The sequence below is a fragment of the Ambystoma mexicanum genome, chromosome 7p (genome assembly GCF_040938575.1).
Source record: "Ambystoma mexicanum isolate Mex_15411 chromosome 7p, UKY_AmexF1_1, whole genome shotgun sequence".
NCBI lineage: Eukaryota > Metazoa > Chordata > Amphibia > Caudata > Ambystomatidae > Ambystoma > Ambystoma mexicanum.
This window is the reverse complement of record NC_090939.1, coordinates 321,867,451-321,884,365: the sequence shown is the minus strand read 5'-3', so window position 1 is coordinate 321,884,365 and position 16,915 is coordinate 321,867,451. Positions and strand designations below refer to the sequence as shown.

Below are 16,915 nucleotides of genomic sequence, written 5' to 3'. Positions count from 1 at the left end.
AGGGAATGTGAATGAAAGCAAATACCAGTCCTTAACAGGGTCCCTGGCAGAGGACATTGCCAGGGCAGGTCCCTCGGTTAAATCAGAGTATTTCATTTATTTATAGGGCGCCGAAGCCCGCAGGCATCGGGGGGCACAAACAAAAACACAGTGGACAAACAAAGGCACAGTATGTGATAGAGGAGCAAGGTTACTCTCGATCAAGAGCGTTGAAATAGGGACACTTCAGGATAATCATAGAACAGCTTTCGTAGCTCTTATAAATTACAAAAAGTATGGGTCCGACCACTCAAAAATTAGCTATGACCACCCAAGCACAGTGTAATGGCAGGCTACCCAGCCAATCCCATGGGGTCCACCCAAAAAAGGCCCCAATAAGTGGAGACTAACAGGTTGGTACAGGCTAGTCGTGGTCTGCCATAATGATAATCAGTTAACAAGGTATATTCTATGTAGGAAGGGACTGAATAATGTATTTGACAAAATCTTCATCCGGTCGGGATTTAATGTTTCAGGGAGTCCTGCTGCTTGAGTGACAGCTAGGATGTGCATGAATGGGATAAACCTTCTTAAAAGGTGAGGATTTTGGGACTGAAGATGGAGTCAACCACTGGGAAGAACAACCCAAAGAAACAGGGAACAAAGCTTGCTGCATATCCTCCTGGACATTTGAATTGACTGGTGAAGCCCTGCTGCTGTGCTGAAACTACTCCTAATCGACAAGAGAAGCTGCAGAAGGGACAACCTCTCTTGGGTTAGTGGGACCAACTAGCCCGAGATGAACTCCACTGGACCACCTTCCCCGAATGGCTGTACTTCTTTGCTGCTGCAGGAACCGAGTGCCAGGGGTCGAGAAATCCATAGTCGAGTGCAGCGTCTGTGAGCCGGCCAGAAGCTCCAGCAGCCTCCCCAGGACACTCCAGAAGTAGGACGACCAGAGCTTGAGACCCCCTCACCAGAGTGCAGGACTCAAGGAGTGAAGGAAACTCAACCGGTATCCAAGATCCACGGTGGTGCCGTTTACCGAGCCCTGAAACTGCAAAGTGCTGCCGTTAACCCGAAAAGCGCCTGTAGCTGCCTCCGACCTCCAAATTGCTACCGCAGGAGTCCTCCCTCTTTTCCCCACGACTGAAGCTCAGGAACCCAGGCTCTGCATCACTGCAACCAGACAGAAGCCAGCTGGACCACTTCCTCTAGCCAAAGGTACTGTTCTGACTCGGGGTACTTAGCTTTGCTCTTCTCAGTTGAGACTTGCAGTAGCTACTTTGCTAGAGCCGATTTCAGCTCTACCCTTTACAAGTGTAACAGCTTGTGACCCTACAGTGATTTTTCTTCAACAAACGCTCTAACTTTGTTGAAGACTTTACTATCTTAGAGGTGCTTCAGCTCCATAGACTGTGCTCCAATTGAGTTTGGCTGTCCTGGCTCCCTGCAGACTCTAATAGCCTATTTGACTTTGATACTTACTGTCCCTCAGAGGTGATAACTTGGTTTTGAACTATTATTGCTGGGAAAGGTTTTTACTTAGACATCATTGGAAGATGTAAGTGCTCACACGCTCTGAAAACCTGTTTAACCCTTTTCCTTCCCTTAACCTTTCTACAAACCTCAGAATCTACAAAGTGTACTAGTGATCTATAAATGCCATTACTGTCCTAGTTAGTCAAGTCACCTCAAGGTGTAGGAAGTGTGTATGAAGCATATTTAAAGGAGTATCTACTAGCTTTGTGTTGATTCTGGAAAAGTATTTTAAAGTGTATTTAAGTGTTACAGACATTGCCCTTTTAAAAGAACGCTTATTTAAAAACTACTGTTAAATAATTATTTATAACAAAAACCTTGAATAAGTGTTACTTGGCTACTTGTATTTGTGGATTTCGTCGCTACAGCTCACATTTACCTCTCTTGAAATAAGCCTGGCTGCTCAGTCACACTACCAACTTGTGTAGTACGGGCCTATACCAAAAGGTGGGTTACCCAGTACCAAGAGGACAAGGGCTGTGTAGTCTGCCACAGGCTTACTACATCAATCCTTGCCTAACAGTGCTTCAATAAATCAATCCCATATTCACAATTGCTTTTCATTGACATCCATAATCAGGAGGATCCTCCCCTCTGCAGTAGATGTATTAACCCAATGCAGCAATCAATTAGTCACGCACTGTGTTGTGGGATGAGAACTTCATCACTATCAAGACAGCTGGGCTTTAAAACAGATTGTGACCAGGTCTGTTCTGATGAAAATATCTGCACAGCATACAATTATCTTTATGCAGGAGAAAAATGCACGAGTTATGGGACAAAATGCATTTTGGTGATTTTGCTTCTATGCCAGAGTTTTACATGTTTTTGTAGAGTTAAGGAAGTTTAGTCATCAAGTTGAATCCAATTTAATCTTGGCTCTGTACTTTTTCTTCTCCATTGAAATATAATTTTGCTGATTTATGTTTTGATGTGGTTTACATGTTATGTCCCTCACGAAAATTAAAAAGAAAAAAGAAAGTTCAAGATTTGGAATGTGTTGACAATTAAAACTTTTAATTAAGAGGTAATATGTAAGAAATGTGGATACCTGATCCCTCTTTGACTTTGTAGCCAAATAAAACAAGGGCGCTGAAAGAGAGACTGGCCACTAAATCTATTCAGCCTTAATCAATGAGTGTGGAAAGTAGATTGGCTGTCTGAATTGCTTGGATGACTCAAGATTAAGGAATTAGCAAGTTTTGGGTATGCAGGAGGACCGAAGTTGAAATCAACAAGGCTCTCTTGAGATGTTGAGTTTTGTTGTTGATTACACCATAAAAGCACCCAAGGGTGGAGGATAGATGAGAACATTTGGTACAGATCTACAACAAAACGTTTGCTTAACAAGGATATCTTCTGTATTTCCTCATTTGTGGATGTAAAATACCAAAATTTCCTCACCTATTGGGCAAATGTATTTTAAGAATTGACTGCCTAGGTAAAGAAGCAGGATGGTCTATTCTGGTGATCAAGAGGTCAGATGAAGTACCTCCCCACCTTCCGCATGCAAATCTCTTTGTGCAATATTAGAGTAGTGCAGCTTAGACCATACATGATTAAGGATTCTGCTAAATTGCATATCTGCATACTCTATGAATAGGGTGCCTGAAGGACACCCTAAACAAGGATCTGCACTAAATAACCAAGTTGTGCAGACACAAAGGTCCCTTTGTATGATTTTACAGATCATTTCCAGAGGAATGTTTATAGGAGAAGGATCACTCTGTTAGAATCCATGCACTGGGAGCCAAGAGCCTGTACGAGCACTGCAAATATGGGTATCCCATCACAAGAAGGCCACCGCGCACTTCACCTACACACACATCTTGATGCTGCCAGTTATGTGCTGCGTATTCCAGGAAGTTGACAGTGCCTGGAACCACGGCTGGTCACGTCTCAATGCTCTGTATTTCTTCGAGAGGACGCATTGCCCCTGCTACCATGTTTTGCCTTTTTCCTGCTCTCAGGTTCCTGCAGACTTTTCCCCGTAGCTTGAACCTTGTTTACTGTACTCTGAGCCTGGTTACCCTTGCTAATTCCTCCTCGTCCCATCTTAATCTCTTCTTCCTGCTGGTCCTCCTTAGCTGGATCCTGTTTTCTGTGGAAGAATCGCCCTTTTCCTGGAATTTGCTTCACACTTAATCTGGAGGTCTCTCCCCATCTCCCTGGAGAAGCTTTACTCTTCATTCCTGGAGTTTTTTTTCTGGTTCTCTGTTTTTCCTCCATATTCCTGCCATCAGAGAGGACACTGACTGAAGTGTTTTGTTTCCTTTGTAGTCAGATTGGCTTTCAGGAGGGAGAGACCTTACCGCAGTCAGACCAACACGGATCGAGGAGGTAAGGTCTGTCGCTGTGAATTTTAGGCACAGCACCTCGGTTAGGTAATTAAGCAGTCTTGTGTGTGAGCAGTGCAGAGTAATTACCTCAAACTAGATCTATAACATCCCACCCACCTACTGCTCACCGACTCTCTAGGGCTAAACGACCCTGGATCATCCATCATCCCACTAGATATTTTTTCCAATATGGGACAAAAAGGCTGTGTTTTGAGAGGATGATGTGCATTAGAGAGCACTGAATCCTTTTTGAGCCCATATTACCACAACATACTTTTCTAGGACCTTGTGCTCTGGGCTCCAAAGAACATTCAAGTCTCGCAATACCGTAAGTGCAACGTTTCTATGAAAGCCTGTGTCAAACCCTCATGTTCGCCCACCCTTACTCATGCATGTATAAAATTACCAACACTGCGTTTAGTCGATCGGGGAAGGGCCTGAAAAGTGTCCTGGCATTAACCATGCACAGAATTCTACACAAATAGACTAACATATGATGCAATGCAGTATCATTCTAACTTTCACTAGATTCCCAAGACATTTTTATTTCCAACAGAAGCTATAGTAGTTTGTATTGTCACTCTCAAGTATAATCCTGCCTTCCAGCATAGGTTTTCCACTCCCTACTGACCAGGGGCGTTGCTAGGGGGGGGGGGGGCTGAGGGGGCTATAGCCCCTGATCTTTTGGTTGTAGCCCCGGATAGAATCTCAGGAGCTACAGCCAAAAGACTAGCTAGCCCCCAGTCCCAACAGTTCTGACATCAGCTTAGCCCCGGGTCTTTTCCAGACCTAGCAACTCCCCTGCTACTGACATTTAGAGGGGAGCCTGGGGATGCACTTACTTGGACAAGCAGTTAAAGCTTATACGGGACATTGCATTGAATTGAAAATCATCCAAAAGTTAAAGAAATGTGAACATTTTTGAGAGGAGACCTTCCCCAATGCTACCTGGATGGCAACAAAAAAAAAGAGGCTGACTTAATAGAGTAATAATATAAAAAGGGGACCGCTCACCAACTTCATCTTGAATTTCCTGAGCCACAGCTGGCACTTTGTAAAGGAGGGAAAGGCTCTGGTTCATTCGCTCATAAATCACACGTAGGTGGGTCATAACCTGCAGGGAGAAAAATAAATCAGAGGTTAGGTTCACCCATGGGTACAGCAAAGGTTTATCAATTAGACATCACAAGAAAGGAACATATCTTCCAATATCTCATCATTAGTAAGGTTTCTATTATTACTGTAGGTAGGGTAGGACTGTACTCCAGAGTTTAACATAAAGGCATTATTCTTTTCCTGGCCTACATTTGCTCATCATTAAGTGCCTTATGTTGTTAGTTTAGCAAAAGCCTTTAGCTTATTGTTTTTATTAAATGGTATTCAGATGGATTCTGAGAGGCCAGCCTATTGTGGCAGGCAGGAAAGACACTTGTGTCTGGACAAACTATCAACATTGTGTGACTGGGAAGTAGGGATTAGACTAGAGTGTGCGGGATCAGTTAGGCACACAAATAGTACTTTTAATTACAGTTAGACAGAACGTATAAAAATACAGTAATATTTATTAGGCCTTGAAATAAAATCTCTGCAATGAAAAATCACAGGTAAGTAAAACTACTAACATTCACTATGCACCCACCATGGTGTGCTCTTGTTAAAGATCAACACTTATTGTTAAGACAATTAGGTTAGATTCAAGAAGGAACACTAGAAAACTATAAATGCAGTACAGCAAGTGAAGAAACAAAAGCATTAATAAACCAGTTAAAATCAGCTAGGTAATTAGAAAACAGTAAGACACGATCACACTGCCATATAAAAATAAGGCCTGTGCATCTTGTGTGTAATGCTCCCCACTTAGTGAGTCTCCCGGCACTTTGTGCTGGACCATTGGTTTTGTCTTGTTTGACTCAGTGGGAACCTTTTTACTCACTCACTCATTCATTCCTTTTCTGACACTCTGGGAACCCTTTTTGGTTAACTGTGATGGGGTCTGCTTTCGTCCATCTTTTTCAATGGCATCTGTATTTTACTACTGCAGCACACCGCATCATCTGTACAGTGTTGCTGGCAGCTCCTTGAGCTTCACTCTTTGGTTTTATTTTTATTTTCCTCTGCTAACCCAATGTTACCAGGATAGGGGGATACTTTTTATTCTACCTGCACTTTTGAAAAATGTTTTAGAGAGATCAGCCCACCCCACCTTATGTGGAGGCCTGAGGGGATACATAGTAATCTCTCACCTATTCCGTGACTTTCTAGTTACAGTGTCAAGTCTGAGTGGCAGTGGATAGTTCCTACCAACGAACAAGTTACTCTCTTACCTGGTAACGTTCTTTCGATGGGATGGTACGACGACGTATTCCATATCTATGACAGGTAATGTCCACAGCTGTGCTGCTTTGGAAAACATTTTGGCGTCTGCGTCCTGCGTCGATGACGTTGATGCACCGTCCCAGAGGACCTCCTCCGACGGCCGACGTCACCCGATGTGATAAGTAGGATGCACGACGCCCGTAGCCTCAGTTGTAGTTTTTTCCCCCCACAACGTGTCACACCAGTTTTCTGCTAGTCAGACACACAAGGCCTTGCGGAACGCAAGCTGCAATCGCATAAGAAATTCTGCAGCGGGGAAGGTAGGGAGGGAGCGATATGGAATACGTTGTTGGACCATCCCATCGAAAGAACGTTACCAGGTAATAGAGTAACTTGTTCTTCGAGGGGATTGGGTCCTCCGACGTATTTCATATCTATGACAGACTCCCAAAGCGCTACCAAGCAAGGAGGTGGGAAAAGAATTTAGAACACAAATTTAGCATGCCCAATCAAATTGCGGAACAAAACTGCCTTGCCAAAGGCCAGATCCTGCCCTTGCATGGAATCGAGGGAGTAGGGACGTACAAAAGTATGTACCGAAGCCCAGGTGGCTGCATCACAGATGTGACGATAGGAACACCCCTCTGCAGAGCAGTAGACGCAGCCACTCCCATGGTAGAATGGGCCCGCAAGCCAGCCGGAGGGTCCTTACCCGCCAAGCGGTAACACTCGGAGATAGCTAAAATAATCCAACGAGAAAGTCTGTTTCGTCACAGCTTGTCCCAAACGCTTTCCAGCGTAACCAATGAAAAGTTGATAGTCCACTCTGACCCGGGACATGCGCGAAATATAAATGCTCAAACCTCTCCTAGGATCAAGCCTATGGAGCCTCTCCTCTTCCTTACCAGGATGTGGAGGAGGATAGAACGCCGGAAGAACAACCTTCTGGCTCAAATGAAATTCCGAAACCACCTTCGGAAGAAAGGACGGACGAACTTTAAGAACAACCCTGTCCTTATGAAACAGTGAAGGGTGGCTTAACTGAAAGTGCCTGTAACTCACTCACTCTGCGAGCGGAAGTAACCGCAACCAAAAACACAGTTTTCAGAGTTAACAGTCTCAAAGGGCAAGAATGCAAAGGCTCAAAAGGAGCACCCATAAGGAACTTAAGAATAAGGTTCAAATCCTAATCGGGCACCAGAAAAGGTGACGGAGGGAACACAGTGAGCCCTTTCAAAAACTGAGAAATTAAAGGAATCTTAAAATAGGAACATTCTTCAGACAAGCGCTTAAATATGGACAGCGCCGCCAGGTAACCTTTAATGGTCCCCACTTGCAAGCCCCTGTGGGCCAAGGAAAGCAAAAAAGACAGAACCATGGGACTGTCACACTCAAAAAGGATCCACATTCTTATCTCTGCACCAGTCGCAGAACTTCCGCCAACGGCAACAGTACAGAGACTTTGTTGCCGGCGGCCTGACCGAGAGCAACACCTCCATCACGTCTTCAGGGAGGTCCGAATCCTTACACCTCAACCTTTCAGAAGCCAAGCGTGAAGGTTGAGGGATCTGACCTCTGGATGGAGAACCTGACCCCCCTCCCGTGAGAGCAGATAGTCTCAGACGGAGCAATGAGGATCATCCGGGAACCGAACCTCCGCAGTACTTGCAGGATGACGGGGACTGGAGGAAACGCGTACAGCAGTGGGAATGACCACTCCACCACGAACGTGTCTCCTAAGGCTCCTTTTGGAGGAAATTCCCGCGAGCAGAATCTTTCGCACTTCCGGTTGACACTGGAGGCAAAGAGATCCACTTGAGCGGTCCCCCAAAGGGCGAAGATCTCCAGGAGAATCTCCTGAGCCAGCTCCCACTCGTGAGAGATCGTGCTCTGCCTGCTCAGAGCGTCCGCCATCTCGTTGTCGTCTCCAGCCAGATGAACAGCCGAGATCGAAACTTCCTGCTGGATGGCCCAGAACTCGAGCTGCATCGCCTCCCTGCACAGAGGAAGTGACCCTGCACCCCCCCCTTTTTGTTGAGGTTGTGCATGGCCACCGTGTTGTCCGTTAGAATCAGGACACTCTTTCCTCGCACAGTCGGCAGAAAAGCCTTCAGGGCTAGCCTGATGGCCCTCAGCTCCAACAGATTGATATGGAGTCTGGACTCCGACGGAGACCAACGACCGCTGACTGTCAACTCGTTGGCACGAACACCCCATCCCGTGAGGGATGCATCCGTCACGATCATCACCTCTGGCCATGGCAGTCAAAATGGGGCCCCCTTCATCAGATTGCCTTCGACGGCCCACCACAGAAGGTCCTGGGCGACCGAGGGCGACACCTGAACAGGGTCCGACATCCTGCCGGAGGACTGAGACCACTGGAGCTTGAGTGCCCATTGCAAAGATCTTATCCGCAACCTGGCCTCTGGCACCAGAAGATTGCAGGATGCCATGAGGCCGAGCAGTCTCAAGAACTCGAATGCTGGGAGAGTCTGGGCAAGTTGAAACTTGTGCAGCATCTGCTGAATGTGAAGAGCCCTCACCTGGGGAGGAAAACACAGCCCCAGGGATATGACTAGCACTGCTCCGATGTACTGGAGCCGCTGTGTTGGCGTCAAATGGGACTGCTTTAAATTGAGAGAGAAGCCCAGCCTGTGAAGGGAGTGGCAGGTGACGGACAGATGATCCAGGACTTGCTCGAGAGCGCTCCCCCTGATCAACCAATCCACCAGGTAGGGGTAGTCGTGAATCCCCCCCTTTCCTGAGATGCACTGCCACCACCACCATGAGCTTGGTGAAAACCCTCGAGGCGGAGGTCAATCTGAACGGCAGGACCCGAAACTGAAAGTGCAAGTCGCCAACCGCGAACCTCAGGTACTTCTTGTGCTTGGGATGGATCAGCACATGAAAGTTAGCGTCCTAGAGTCGAGAGACACCAACCAGTCCTGAAGTTGAAGGGCCTGGAGGACTTGAGAAAGAGTAACCATCTTGAACTAGTCCTTCCTGAGGAGTTTGTTCAAACCGCGCAAGTCCATGATGGGTCTCAATCCCCCGTCTTTCTTCGAAATCAAAAAAGAAAGGGAATACCATCCCTTGTTCCTCTGCGCTACAGGCACCAGTTCTATGGCGCCTTTCTCCAGCAGGGCTTGAATTCCTGCGCAAGGAGCGGATCCGGACTCTTCAAAGAGAGGTTCCCAAGTGGATTGTTGCGAGGCCTCTGCCGAAAAGGAAGACAGTAGCCGTGGGTTATGATCTCCAGAACCCACACATCTGAAGTAATGGCACGCCACTCTACAAGATGCTGCGCCAGCCTTCCCCCAACCGGCGAACCATGGGACCTGGCCTCATGACTGAGTGGTAGCGGCTGCGACGTTGCCTGAGGGCAAAGATGCAACTGCCCGAGCAGCCTTGGCACCTCGAGTACCCTGTTTTCCACCTCTGGCACTCTTACGGTGGTGTCTTTGACTGACAGCTCCTCTCGCTTTACTGAAGGACGAGTAATAGCGAAAGGAACCTCCCCTCCATTGTTGTCCCCTAGGACGAAAAGGCAGAGGTTGTCTAACTGCAGCGCCCAACGACTTCGCTGCAGCTTTAGAGGTCTGCAACCTCTCGTCAGCCTTGCTGCCAAAAAGATGTTCACCGTCAAAGGGCATGTTGAGGAGCCGGGACTGCACATCAGGAGCGAACCCAGAATTCCTCAACCACGCAAACCTGCGTATTACGGTGCTCGCCGCCATGGACCGGCTGACACAATCTGCCATGTTCAAACCCGACTGAACGGCCTCACACATGGCATCCTTGCCATCCTGAACCATAGCAAGGAAACCATCCTGTTCGTCCCCTTCGGGAATATGTTCAGCCGCTAATGCAGCATAGTTCCACAGAGTGTGTGTGAAACGAGACAAGGCACATACGCAGTTGGCTGTCTGAAGCGCCATACCCCCAGAAGAAAACACTTTCTTTGCCCAGCCATCAAAACGTTTGTCGTCCCTATCCGGAGGGATGGTAGGGTACGACGCCTGCTTTGCCGGGGCCGTAGCCGCCTGCACCACCACACTCTCCGGAGTGGGGTGCCTGGACAAGTAGCAGGGGTCGCTACTGGCTGGACGGTATTTTCGCGACAAAGACTTGCCCACTGCCGGGAGACTCTACGGAGCAGTCCAAGCCGCCGCCACCCTTCTCTGCAGAGCCATATAAAATGGCAGTACCGGGTCAGTGGGGGGACAAACATCAAGGATGTCCGTGAGATCATCCTGAACAAACTCCCCTGGGGGAGCCGACCATCCCAAGTACTCGGTGACCCGAGACATAAGGCGCCGGTACGACGAATCGGCATGAGTGCCAGGCTCTGGCCTACAAAGCTCCACCTCCGGAGAGGTGTCCAGTCCACTGGCATCATGCAGTGACTGCCTCAGGTCATCAAACTGGCTCTGGCCCGAGAGAAGCTCATCTGGCACCTTAACCGGAACCAGAGCCTTCCTCACCCTCTGAAATGTACTCCAGGCGGTGAGAGGAAGCCACCTGGGGACCATAGCTATGCCTGACCTTAGCCAGAGCCTTTCTAGGGGCTTCCCCCGTGCCACGGGGCCCCTCTGACACCACCGCCTCGAAAGGCGTCGAGGGCGCCGAGAGAATCGGCATAGACGTTGAGTGAATAGGCGTCGATGTCAGCTGCAGCGCCGCCAGCATCGACACAGGCCTCGAGGCCGGAGCTCTGAGCGTGTCTCTCGACGACCTAGGCGCCGAGGACCCCCTCGGAGGCGGAGCCTCGAGAGAGATCGTCGACGACCTCGGCGCCACAGGCGTCGACGTCTTCCTTGAAGACGGCACAGGATCACGTGGTCTCGAGGGCGTTGAGGACCGGGACCTGGAACGGGCATGGCGAGAACGGCTACCCTTGTCCGAGCGGGACCTCTCCCGCGAGCCGTGCCGACCACCCGAGCCCGAAGGCGTACAAGTGGTGTCTCTCGACCGGTGCCGACCGACCCCACTCGGGAGGCGCGGACGGACCAGTGCCCTGCGATTCGAGAATCGCCAACATTTCCTTCCCAAAAGAAGCCCATTCCTGTGGTGTCGCTTGCATGGTGGGATGAGCAACCCGCCGACGGGCGGAGTCCACAGAAGAGGACGGGGAATGCGACCGATGCCAGCGCTTCCGAGAATGCCTCAAAGAGGCAGAGGAGTGGCGAGACCGACTCCTGGAAGGAGACCCACTGGACTTCTGACGATGACGCGGAGAGTCGCCTCTCGAGTCATCCATCGAAAGCCCCGTAGACCTCGACTTCCGGGGCTTAGACACCCAACCTACCGACAACTTCTTGCGCTCCCGCAAGGCCTTGGCCGTGAGCGACTGGCAGTCGACACAGTCGTCCGTATCGTGGGCCTCCCCGAGGCACCAGAGGCAGGCGTCGTGCGAGTCCGCGACCGACATCTTGGACCCACAGTCCCTGCATTTCTTGAAGCCCGGACGCGGGGTGGAAGACGAGGTAGACATCGTTTCACGAACAGGTTTTCACAAAAACCGAACAGGTTCAAAGGAACCGAGAAGAATACAACAAACTCCAAAGAGTCAAGGCGTACCGAGATTCACGAAGCGAACACGTTCGCGGAAAAAACGGAACTGAGGCTACGGGCGTCGTGCGTCCTACTTATCACATCGGGTGACGTCGGCCGTCGGAGGAGGTGCTCGGGGACGGCGCATCGATGTCATCGACACAGGCGCCGAAAATTTTTCCGAAGCAGAACAGCTGTGGACATTACCTGTCAGAGATATGGAATACGTCGGAGGACCCAATCCCCTCAAATTTTGTTTTTTACACTCAGGCTGCTATTGCAGCTGCGTTAGAGGACACATGGGTTACCATATAGCTAAAATGGTGCCTATCTTTTTTTGCCAACTCATAACAGCTTGCCCTTTCTTGAACCTTCCTCTGCTAATCTTGGTGGGGGAAGTCCTGCTCACTCCTTTGTCTTCAACAGGCTCCAATTGAGAATCCGGCTGGAGGAGCCACTGTGTGGGAGGATAGGAAGCTGGGAAGAAACCAGAACTCCTCAGGTCTTTGTTCTCCAGTGTGTCTGTTCTGATACAGTTCCAATGTGGTGCCTGGCATTCCCCTTGGGACAGCTGCCATCCAAAGTTGGAATATTGCATTCATGTTGATTGGCTGGGTTCCAGCATAAAAAGGTGAGGGTCTTGATCCTGAACCCAGAGTCGACCACTGCAACATTGCAAAGAAAGGGAGGACGTCTGCAGCCACCTACAGCAACCGCCAAGCCGACAATGACCGCTGCAGCTCCAGCCGTTTCTTCTTAGCAACAGAAAAGATCCAGACCAGACGACTTCCTCCCTTGAACTGGTGAGCCTAACCAGTCAAGACCATCTGCAGTTTGAGCCATTCCACCAAGTACTGCGACCTTCCAGACATGCAAACTTCGAATACACTCGGACCCCCGGCAATGCTGGGGTGCATCGTCTCAACCACGGTTCCGGCTGTAAAATTGTGGGCAGCTTTCTGGGCCTTCAGAGACCCCATCCTGATGATAGATGTCCCCTCAAAAGAGTTGGGGACAGAGAGGGAAGAAACTCTGCTGGGTGACAACAGTCGCTGTTCTTAAGCCTGTGTAGAGCCTCCAACAAAGGGCCACAAAGATCATCTGCTGGGCATCCCTGAAAGGTAAGTAATACCCAAGCCAACACAGTACCTCCGAATACAAGAAGAGTTTGCATTTGCAGCAGGATGACTTCAGGATCTGCAGCCAAAAACATGGTCGCTGAATTCCTTGTGAAGAATGAAGTCAGGACCCTGGAAGGACATTTGAAGCAAGGATCAAGGGGGAAGGATCCAGGCAAGGGTTTCTTCGCAGCTGGATGCGGTTTTGTGGTTTTGGTGCCCCTTTCAGGAGCCAGAAGACGACTGAATGTCGCTGGTTGGATTCTTGTTGTTTGCAAGGTCCAGCACTCTAGTGAGGGGACTTTTCAGACTTGATACACGCCTCTGGAGATCCAGCAGGATGCCCACAAAGTTTCAGCAAGATTTGGAAGACCGTGCACAGCAGAACGGCTCAAGGTATTGGGCTAATGATTTATAAACATTGGCACCTTCTACAACTTAATAATCCAGAATTGGAACAACCTTGGTTTGCCTTCAAAAAAGGAAAAAACCTTAAAAACTGGCTGTCACAGGCAGGTCGAGTTAAACCTATCTCTCGACAACCCACATTAACTACACAATGGGGTTTTCAACCCATTATGGGACATTTCCCGTGTGGGTTTTGCAATGCTTGTAAGTCTACTACAGCATGTTCTAAAATATGCCTTAATGATAAAGTCTGGTCCCTTAAACAACATACGACATGCAACTCTTCTAATGTGATCTATGTTATAGTCTGCCCTTGTAATAAATCTTACATAGGTAAGACAGCAAGACCGGTTAAAACGAGAATTTCGGAGCATAAATCAAGAATTCGGACGAACACCCACAATGCTCCACTAGTGGCTCACTTCTTAGAATTGAATCACAACTTTGATGATTTCAAGTGGTGGGCATTGGAACGAGTTGTGGGTACTGATCGTCTCAATACTGCTACAAGATTGGCACAGAGGGAACAGTGGTGGATGTATCAGACCGACAGCTACCACAGTGGACTTAACCATCAGGAAGAATGGCTCCAGTGTGTGACTTGAGTACTATGGTTCATTTGTTCACCACCAATTATAAACTACCTCTTCCCCTCTTTTTGTACTGTCTTCATCTGTACTTAGAGGATGGTTTTCCACCGTTCAATATTGGGGTAGCCATTGATGGGCATATATCATTACACGCATCAGACAGTGATGCTGTAACAATTTAGAGAGTTTTATCAATTGTTTCTCTATCATCTTTTTGTGTTACAGCACCATGGCTGGTCATTTGATGGCTTTTTTCTAATAATGGCACGCTATTGAAGGTTCATGCTTCATATCATTACTTTTGTGTGTGTTGCCCCTGTGGAGGGGATTAACTAATGAAGCACTGTTGCATGACTTTTTGTGGTGGTCTATATGCCAAACTAGAGATCATTTTAGCCTTACTATCGCTTGCCTTTCCCTTTTTTCTGTTTGCTACTTACTTTCTCTTGTTCATTTTGCTTCCCGGCATTGTTTCCGGTGATCTGGGGGCCTCGCTGCAATATCGGTATGACAATTGAGGTCTCTGCTATTAGGTGGCGTAAATATGCGCTTTGCCCCTTTAAAATTCACTAGACTAAGGAAACTAAGTCACATGACAATTTGCGTCAGTCACGTGGCATGATGAGGCGTTATTTCATTTAGCCAAGAGTCCTCCTTGAATTCGGAAGCAGCTGCTTTGAGCTGCGTTTCGTTACGGCGGCCATCCTGCACACGGAATTAGCTGAAGCAACTATTTTGAGCTGCGCTTCGCTATGGCGGCCATCCTGCACACGGAATCAGCGTGAGCAGCTGTTTTGAGCTGCGCTTCGTTACGGCGGCCATTCTGCACACGGAACCGGCGTTAGCCTGAGGAACTTGGCTCCATAACGGCGACAGCTTTGCGACCATCCGTACTACGTCTTATATGCCGACGCGGTAAGATCGTTTTTGTTTTGTTTTGTACCTTTTTTCCTGTCACTGCTTATTTGCCGATTTTATCGGATTCCGTGGTCTGTTCCCTAGTGTTTACTAGTGTAGGAGGAGGAAAGGGAGGGGGCCAGACTCCATTGTGGGCGCCCTTTCTTTTTCCTTTCCATTTTTCTTTCTCTCTCCTTGTCTCCTGGCTTTCCCGCTATATAGTGGCCTCTGGAACTATAGGAGACATATTGCTTGAGTGGAGTAGCCGGCTTCCAGGAAAATCTCCTAGAGTAGATTTGTACTACCTGAGGAGAATGAGATTTAGAGGCTTTTCCAGCATTGTACCTATTGTATCTATTATGTCTATTATTAATGCCGTTGAGACTTAGGGCCCATTTTTAGGAAGGAATGATATGTTTGAGCGCATGTGATTCTCTCATGGCTCCTTTTCATAACCCCTTCCTATTTTTCCTTGTTTATTTCTTTTCCTCTTTTCTATGCAGGATCGGATCTGCACAGGATTACCGGTTGATGGGATATTTTCCCCACTTAGCCTGAACTACTGTGCACCTGGACAAGATTCCAGGGGAGTATCATCAAGAGAAATAATAATATTTCTTCTCTCTACCCTGATGGCTATTTTTCGAATACACCTTATGGAAATTTTTCCCTTTAAAGGTATGGAAATGGTATTTATCTATGTATGGGACTGCCGGGAGGTCCCTCACTCTGCATTCTAGCTTTATTGCCACCGGGATGGTAGTGGATTCTCATATTGACTCTGGTTTCCCTCTCCCTGCTATGCCATGTTGTATTACATAATCTCTTTAGTATATTCACGGCTTTGACATAGGGACTATAAGCCCCTCTGTCACATTTCTTACTAATTCAATTGGGTTCCCCTGGTCTGATTTACGTACAGTTTATGGGGCTTATCCTGGATTATTACTAAGGAACCTAGGATTTTTAACTGCGTGGAGGTTGCTACATGTGGGGTTGTTAGATCGGTTCAAGGAATGTTTTAATCAAAAAAATTTTTGTATACATATTTTGGATTTATGTGTTACCTTACATTTGTTCTTTTCCTTTTTTTCTTTTCCCTCCTCTGGTCTTTTATATATCCACCTTCAATGCAACCCTTGCTTCCGAATATCAACTAGAGGGAATATATTGAACATCTGGGTGAATTAAGGAAGAACTATTTGAAGAAGATTGGCTATATGGAATAAATTCAAAAGACACTGTTTGTACTATGTGGCCCTAGAAAGACATTGTATGTACTAGGTGGCCCCAGATGGCTCTTGACTATTTAAATGCAGAGTATTTGGATGTCTAGATTTTAGAATGTATCACCTAATCTGCCCTGTCCTGAGGAAGACGATTGTCAAGCCTTCTCTCTCCTGCTACGGTGAGACAGACAGCTTAGACATTGTTATTTTTATCGTCGAAACTACCTATGTTCAGATACCAGTACAGCCCACGATACGTTTGGGAGCTGTACTAGGTACCGGTTGTTGACTATTTTGGTCAGATTGGGGACAAGCACAGGTTAGCTGTTTGTTCTCTATAAAGAAATGGTGACTATTTTGGTCAGATTGGGGACAAGCACAGGTTAGCTGTTTGTTCTCTATAAAGAAATGGTGGGCTGGACTAAGGCATAACCCTTTTCATCTCGCAGACAATATTAATTATTGTTGATCTGCGTGACTTTAGTGCCTTACATAACTCCTTAAGCCTCACTAACTAACTCTTACATATATATAGAGATTGGTTATAATACATCCCCCTGGTTAAATACAGTTGGGGGTTCAATTGAGGATCTTTGCTGTCCACGGAAGTTATGTACTTTTGAATTAAGCTAGGCACAATGCACTTATGCTTACATCCTAGGATGTTCAGTAAAATAATATGCACTTTAACTGGATATGCTTAGCATCAATTATGTGTTTTTATGCTGTTTTTAATTGTACGGTAATTGAATATGTGTTTATTAAAGATTGATTGAATATATCTCTATGTTCCTTGACCCGATCTGTCCCCTTATTTAGCTCCCTCACAGTGGGCAGTATATTCCATTGATTGATTCTATGGCTCTATTCCCATGAACTTTTTTTTTCCCCCTTGGTGGGTTTGTCTTACTTTGGTTCTCCCCTGGGTTCACGGTGTTGGGGAC

At 47.5% G+C, this 16,915-nt stretch overlaps 1 protein-coding gene across 4 annotated transcripts in view; it reads right to left on the bottom strand.

Moving 5' to 3' along the window:
- APP (amyloid beta precursor protein) overlaps window positions 1-16,915 on the bottom strand; it is a 682,213-nt gene that overhangs the window by 171,676 nt on the left and 493,622 nt on the right. For all 4 annotated transcript variants that reach the window (XM_069636377.1, XM_069636379.1, XM_069636378.1 and 1 more), the window contains one exon: window positions 4,875-4,974. In XM_069636377.1, coding sequence (XP_069492478.1) covers window positions 4,875-4,974 — 100 coding nt within the window. The remainder of the gene's footprint in view (window positions 1-4,874; window positions 4,975-16,915) is intronic.